The sequence below is a fragment of the Nicotiana tomentosiformis genome, chromosome 12 (assembly GCF_000390325.3).
Source record: "Nicotiana tomentosiformis chromosome 12, ASM39032v3, whole genome shotgun sequence".
Taxonomy (NCBI): Eukaryota; Viridiplantae; Streptophyta; class Magnoliopsida; order Solanales; family Solanaceae; genus Nicotiana; species Nicotiana tomentosiformis.
In genome coordinates, this window is record NC_090823.1 from 83,326,850 (window position 1) to 83,334,266 (window position 7,417).

The following is a 7,417-nucleotide window of genomic DNA, read 5'->3' on the forward strand; positions in this document are numbered from 1 at the left end:
GGTAGCCCGGCCGATGCATTTTCACTTACATGGACTCAGTTTTTAAAGATATTCTTGAGAGAGTTTGTTCTTTAGATCCTTAGGGATGCATGGCAAGTAGAGTTTGAGTAGATGCGTCAGGGCACTATGATAGTGTCAGAGTATACTGTCCGATTCAGTGATTTATCCAAATATGCACCTGCCTTGGTTTCTACAGTCAGAGAGCGAGTTCGTCGATTTATCGAGGGGCTTAACTATGGTATTAGATTCAGCATGAATTGAGAGTTGGAGATAGATACCCCATATCAGAAGGTGGTAGAGATTGCACGAAGGTTGGAGATTGCCGTGAGAGAGAGAGAGGATAGGGAGGCCAAAAGGCCTCAAGGTATGGTGGGATTTAGTGGTGGCCACGCCGCAGCTACAACCCGTCATGGTAGAGGATATGTGAGCCATCCAGTTCACTCAGCACTTCCAAATTCTAATGGTACTCTGGTTATTCCGATGTCTCCGGTTGCACACTTTACCAAGCCAGTTTCTAGTGTACCTCCTGCACAGGGTGCCTTCAGTGGTCACTCCAGCCGATCAGGCCCGAGCCAATCCCAGTAGCCATTCCACCGAGAGCTTGCTTTGAGTGTGGTGATACCCTTAATATGGTTAGAGACTGTCCCAGACTCAGGAGGGGTGCACCTCCACAGACTACCCACGCTCCACGGATACAGTCAGGTCCACAGACTTCTCAGGCCATGGTTGCTTCCCCAGTTGCCTCTCCACCTGCACAGCTAGCTAGGGGTGGGGGACGGGGCGGGTAGAGGTCACCATAGAGGGGGAGGCCAGGCCAGATTCTATGCTTTTCCGGGTAGGACGGAGGCAGTCGCTTCAGACACAGTCATTACATATATTGTTCCGGTTTGCCATAAAGATGCATCAGTCTTATTTGATACGGGATCCACTTATTCATATGAGTCATCTTACTTTGCTCCGTATTTGGATATATCTTGTGATTTCTTAAGTTCTCCTGTTTATGTGTCCACGCCTGTTGTATATTCTATTATTGTGGACCGTGTGTATCGGTCGTGTCTAGTTGGTATTGATGGTTCTGAGACCAGAGTTGATCTATTGTTGCTTAGTATGGTAGACTTTGATGTTATCTTGGGCGTGGACTGGTTGTCGCCCTATCATATTATTCAAGATTGTCACACCAAGACTGTGACATTGTCTATGCCATGTTTGCCATGGTTAGAGTGCAAGGGTGCCTTGGATTATGTTCCTAGCTGGGTCATGTCATTTCTAAAGGCTCAGCGGATGGTTGAGAAGGGGTGTAATGCATATCTAGCCTTTGTGAGAGATGTCAGTTCTGATACTCCTACTATTGAGTCAGTTCCAATAGTGAGAGACTTTCTAGATGTATTTCCAGCAGATCTTCCAGGCATGCCCCCGATAGGGATATCGATTTTGGTATCGACTTGTTGCCAAGCACTCAGCCCATTTCTATTCTACCATATCATATGACCCTAGCAGAGTTGAAGGAGTTAAAGGAGAAATTCCAAGAGTTGATTTATAAGGGTTTCATTCGGCCTAGTGTGTCGTCTTGGGGTGCTCCGGCCTTGTTTGTGAAGAAGAAGAAGAAAGATGGTTCTATGCACATGTGTATTGATTATCGGCAGTTGAACAAGGTTACAATGAAGAACAAGTATTCATTGCCGCGCATTGATGACTTATTTGATCAGCTACAAAGTGCCAGAGTGTTCTCAAAGATTGATTTGCGGTTGGCGTATCAGTAGCTAAAGATTCGAGATCCGGATATTCCGAATACTGCTTTCAGGACTCGGTATGCTCACTATGAGTTCCTTGTGATGTCATTTGAGCTGACCAACGCCACAACAACATTTATGCACCTGATGAACAGTGTATTCCAATCATATCTTGATTTATTCATCATTGTGTTTATAGACGACATCTTGGTGTACACCCGCATCCGGGAATATCATGAGCAGCAGTTGAGGATTGTACTCCAGACCTTGAGAGAGAAGAAGTTGTATGCAAAATTTTCAAAGTGTGAATTCTGGCTTGATTCGGTTATATTTTTGGGTCATGTGGTGTCGAGTGAGGGGATCAAGGTAGATCTGAAGAAGATTGAAGCAGTTCAAAGTTGGCCCAGACCGTCTTCGGCTACTGAGATGCGGAGTTTCCTTAGTTTGGCTGGGTATTATCGCCGTTTCATAGAGGGTTTCTCATTTATTATTGCACCTATGACTAGATTGACCCAGAAGGGTGCTCCTTTCAGATGGTTCTAGGAGTGTGAGGAGAGCTTTCAGAAGCTCAAGACTGCTTTGACTATAGCCCCAGTGTTGGAGTTGCCTAGGGTTCGGGGTCTTATACTGTGTATTGTGATGCATCACGTGTCGGGCTTGGTACAGTGTTAATGGAAGATGGTAGGGTGATTGCCTACGTGTCTCAGCAGCTGAAGACCCATGAGAAGAATTATCCGGTACACGACTTAGAACAAGTAGCTATTGTTCATGCCTTGAAAATTTGGCAACACTATTTGTACGGTGTCCCTTGTGAGGTCTATACCGACCACCGGGGTCTACAACATCTGTTCAAATAGAAAAATCTTAACTCATGGCAGCGGCGATGGTTAGAGTTGCTTAAAAACTATGATATCACTATTCTATATCATCCCGAGAAGGCCAATGTGGTGGCTGATGCCTTAGAGAGGCCACTAGCCATGGATGTTTAGGCCTAGACCAACTAGTTTGTTAGATTGGATGTATCGGAGCCCAGTCGAGTTCTTGCTTGTGTGGTTTCTCGGTCTTCTTTATATAATCGCATTAAAGAGCATCAGTATGACGACCCGCATTTGCTTGTCCTCAAGGACACGGTGCAGCACGTCGATGCCAAGGAGGTTTCTATCGGAGATGATGGTGTGTTGCGGATGTAGGTTCGATTATGTATGCCCAATGTGGATGGGTTGAGTTAGTTGATTCTTCAGGAGGCCCATAGTTCGTGATACTCCATTCATCTGAGTGACGCTAAGATGTATCATGATTTGAGGCAGCACTATTTGTAGAGGTGGATGAAGAAAGACATAGTGGAATATGTAGCTCGGTGCCTTAATTGTCAGCAAGTGAAGTATGAGCATCAGCGGCCTAGCGGTTTGCTTCAGAGACTTGATTTTCCCTAGTGAAAATGGGATCGTGTTACCATGGACTTCGTTGTTGGGCTCCCACAGACTCAGAAGAAATTTTATACGGTATGGGTGATTGTGGACATGTTGACCAAGTCAGATCATTTTATTCTAGTAGTGACTACATATTCTTCAGAGCATCTGGCTTAGATCAATATCCACGTGATTTTATGACTTCATGGCATGCTGGTATCTATTATCTCTAACCGGGGCACACAATTCACATCACATTTTTGGAGAGTTGTGCAACGTGAGTTAGGCACACAGGTTGAGTTGAGTACAACATTTCACCCCAGACAGATGGATAGTCTGAGCGCACCACTCAGATATTGGAGGATATGCTTCGTTCCTGTGTTATGGATTTCGAGGATTCTTGGGATCAATTTTTGCCGCTTGCAGAGTTTTCCTACAACAACAGCTACCAATCGAGTATTCGGATGGCTCCTTATGAGGCCCTATATGGGAGACGGTGTCGTTCTCCAGTTGGTTGGTTTGAGCCGGGAGAGGCTAAGTTATTGGGCACAGATTTAGTTCGAGATGCCTTAGAGAAGGTCCAGTTGATTCAGGATCGGCTTCGTACAGCCAATCTAGACACAAGAGTTATGCCAATCAGAAGGTTCGTGATGTAGCATCTATAGTTGGAGAGCGGGTTTTGCTCCGAGTTTCACCCATGAAAGGTGTGATAAGGTTCAGGAAGAAGGGAAAGTTGAGCCATACATATATCAGACCTTTTGACATCCTTGAGAGGATTGGTGAGGTGGCCTACAAGTTTGTATTGCCACCTAGTTTATTTGCGGTTCATCCGACGTTCTATGTTTCTATGCTCCAGAAGTATTATGGTGACCAGTCTCATGTTTTGGAGATCAGCACAGTCCAATTGGACAAGGATTTGACTTATATTGAGGAGCTAGTGGCTATCTTGGATAGACAGGTCCGGAAGTTGAGATCAAAGAATATTGCTTCAATGAAGGTTCAATGGAGGGGTTATCCGGTCGAGGAGGCGACCTGGGAGACCGAACATGACATGCTGAGTCGTTATCCTCATTTATTCATCACTTCAGGTATGTACTTATGCACGTTCGATGACTAATGTTTGTTTTAAGAAGGGGAGAATGTAACGACCCAATAAGTCGTTTTATGTAATTGCGCCTCGTTACTCCTTTTTATGCTTCCCACATGTGTGTTGATGATTTTATGACTTACGGGGTTGATTAGTTTCGTTCCGGAAAGATTTCAGGTTGTTTTGGACCCTTTTGCTCTTGACTTAGAAGCTTAAGTTAGAAATATTGACCAAACTTTGACTTTTGTGAAAATGACCTCGGAACGATGTTTTGATGGATCTGATAGCTTTGTATCGTAATTTTGGACTTGGGCATATGCCCGTAATAAATTTTGGAAGTTTGTAGGTTGATTTGTATTATTTTATCACAATTTGGCAATTTGAAGTTGAATTGTTTGACCGTAGGTTGAATTTTATCTAATGTGTTTGGAATTTGATTTTGGGACTAGGAATAGGTCCATTATCCTATTTGGAACTTGTCTGCCAAATTTGGTATCATTTGGAGTTGAATTGATAGGATTCAGACACTTAGTTACAATTCTAGAAGTTCTTAAAATTTATTTTGAAACTTATGTGTTTTAGTGTTCGATTCATAGTTTTAGATGTTATTTTTGTGTTTTGATCGCACGAGCAAGTTTATATGATATTTTTAGACTTGTGTGGATGTTTGGTTTGGAGCCTCGAGGGCTCGGATGAGTTTCAGAGATGTTTTGGAAGGCTTTTAACTGAAATACAGGATCTGGTATGCTGATGCCTCAAGTATCGCATTTGCGAACACCAGGTTCGTAATTACGAGCTAAGTAGGGGGGCCTCAGGTAATGCAATTGTGATACCTGGCTCGCAATTGCAAATTAGCTCTGGATTTTGGGTAGCTCGCATTTGCGACTAAAGTGTCGCTTTTGCGACTAAAGTGTCGCTTTTGCGAAGAGACAAGGTTCACATTTGCGAACCCATTTGTCACAATTGCGATGTCCCTGTAGGTTTGTCAGTGGCCGCATTTGTGATGAACTCTTTGCAATTGCGAACCCATGTTGTAATTGCGACATCTATGGCTGATCAAAAGGATTGGAAGTCGGGATTGCATCTCATATTCTCTCATTTTAGAACCCTGGACTCAGTAGGAGGCGATTTGGAAAGGGGATTTTCCTCTACAAACTTTAAGTAAGTGATTCTAATCTATTTCCAACTATATCTCATCAATATATCTTAGAATTTTGCATCAAATCATGTGAATCAAAGTGGAAATTTGTGAAACTTTGTCAAGTTTTTGAAAAATAAGAATTTGAGTTTTGAGAGTCAAATTGGACTCGGAATTTGAAACTAATCATATATATGAACTCGTGGGGTCATGTGTAGTCTGATGGTAGGCTATAATCTTGTGTTTTAGTCACTTATTGCAATCTAAATTACTGCACTTTATTTGTTTTGAGCATTAATTGATAAGGTTCTGCACTTATTTTGTATTTTATGCCTTGTAGGAGTGATTCCGAGCTATGTAGATGTTACGTAATGAATTCGAGCGATTTGGAGATTTGAAGTCTGAGTAAAAGCCAAAGGGATTAAGCCAGGATCGTGTTCGGGGGTCGAGGACCAAGTCTGGACGTCAAAACGCAAGAAAAATCAATACTTTGAGAAATCTTCAATGCCGCGGCGTGTGGGGCGCCGCGGCTGTGCAATTCTCTTTTGCCTGTCATAAATAGCTCTCTAGATTTCCTCACTAATGCCCCATGTGGCGCGTCGCCCCATGCGGTGCGTCTATGCAATTTGTACAGAGTGAAAATCCAATTTCTGCTAGGAGAAGGTGATTTCGTCTGGGCCCGGCCCTACTAGGTATAAATACAGGGAAAAAGTTATTTTCTGGACTTTTGATACATATTCGAGCTAAGGAGGAGTTGGAAGAACACGAGCACAAGGATTGCATCATTCCTTCCTCACTCAAGACCTGAGTTTGGATTGAATTTATGTTTTCCATTACTTTAACTATATTTGTGATGAATTTCTCCATATCTATGGAGTAGTTCCCTTTAGGGTTTGATGAATTTGGTGTATTGATGATTGTTTGTGGATTATAACTCCAGTTTTATGTATTGAAGCATTTTTGGATGATTTAACTATTGCATCTATATTCACTTGTTCATGTAATCGAGAGAGGCATAACTTGTGATGTTTTTGCATTATGCTATTGGTTGAGTTCATTTATTCTTCTTAATAATCGAAAGGGCTAGTTGAATCATTGATTAAACCTAGTTAGGAGAATATTCGAAAGAGGTTTTCCTAAAGACCAATCCACTACGCATTCTTGCATAGCTTCACATGCTTAAAATTGTTCATCTCGTAAGGCTAAGACTTAATCGAGAGAGGAGTTTTTGCTGAATGTATGAACTAATATCTGAGTGAATTCGAGAGACTTACTTAAACATTAGAAGTGAAGTATCTAGAGTTAGATCCCAAATAATTATCTTGCACCTATCCTATCAACCCCTATTTCCTCCCACTGATAACCTTCTTTGTTCCGATTGTTATTAGTCAATAGCTCTAGAGTCTTAGCTAATTTTAGTTAGAAATCATATAAATCTCAATTGTTGATCATCTTGAATAGAGATCAAGCTAGAAACTACAAGAATACTGTTTAAATCCAATCCTTGTGGATACGATATTATACTATACTATATTTGACTAGCGAGCATAATTTAAGTGTGTGTTTTGAGCTCATCAAATTTTGGCGCCGTTGCCGGAGATTGGCAATCAATAGTGTTTGAAATAGTTTGTAGTGCTAATTCAGGAATTTTTCTTTTTATTTTATTCTATTTTTCTCTTTTTATGTCTGGTGTTCTTTGACTGTACGCATGTTACAGGTTCAGAGTGATGCATGACTAGAACTTCTGCAAAGGAAGTGCTACCATATGAACCAGAGATAGAAAAACAATAGCGATAACCGAGAAAGGAAAGAAATCTCACCGAGACCTCAAAAAAGGTTGGGCAGTCTTCAACCAAAGAAACTATGGCTGTAAACGGTGATGATAATGTAGATTTGGCTGCAAGAGAGGTAGCCCAACAACGAGAAAAAGCTTCACGGGATGTTGAGGAAGCAGCTATTAGAGATGCACAGAATATCTATGAAGAAGAGAGGGGTCTCAGACTTAATCAACATCAACCCTTTCCTGAGAGACCACTTGGAGATTATGCTAGAC

At 42.0% G+C, this 7,417-nt stretch overlaps 1 protein-coding gene across 1 annotated transcript; it reads left to right on the forward strand.

Annotated features, from left to right (window-relative positions):
• Positions 1-3,836: 3,836 nt before the first annotated feature.
• On the forward strand, positions 3,837-7,092 carry LOC138902956 (uncharacterized). The gene is made up of 2 exons (XM_070190859.1): positions 3,837-4,227; positions 7,082-7,092. The coding sequence occupies exons 1-2, from the start codon at positions 3,837-3,839 to the stop codon at positions 7,090-7,092; spliced, it is 402 nt and encodes a 133-aa protein (XP_070046960.1).
• Positions 7,093-7,417: the final 325 nt, after the last annotated feature.

What these genes read in the sequence shown, in the direction of transcription:
- LOC138902956 (XM_070190859.1), top strand. Translation starts at nt 3,837, where the DNA reads ATGAAAGGTGTGATAAGGTTCAGGAAGAAGGGAAAGTTGAGCCATACA.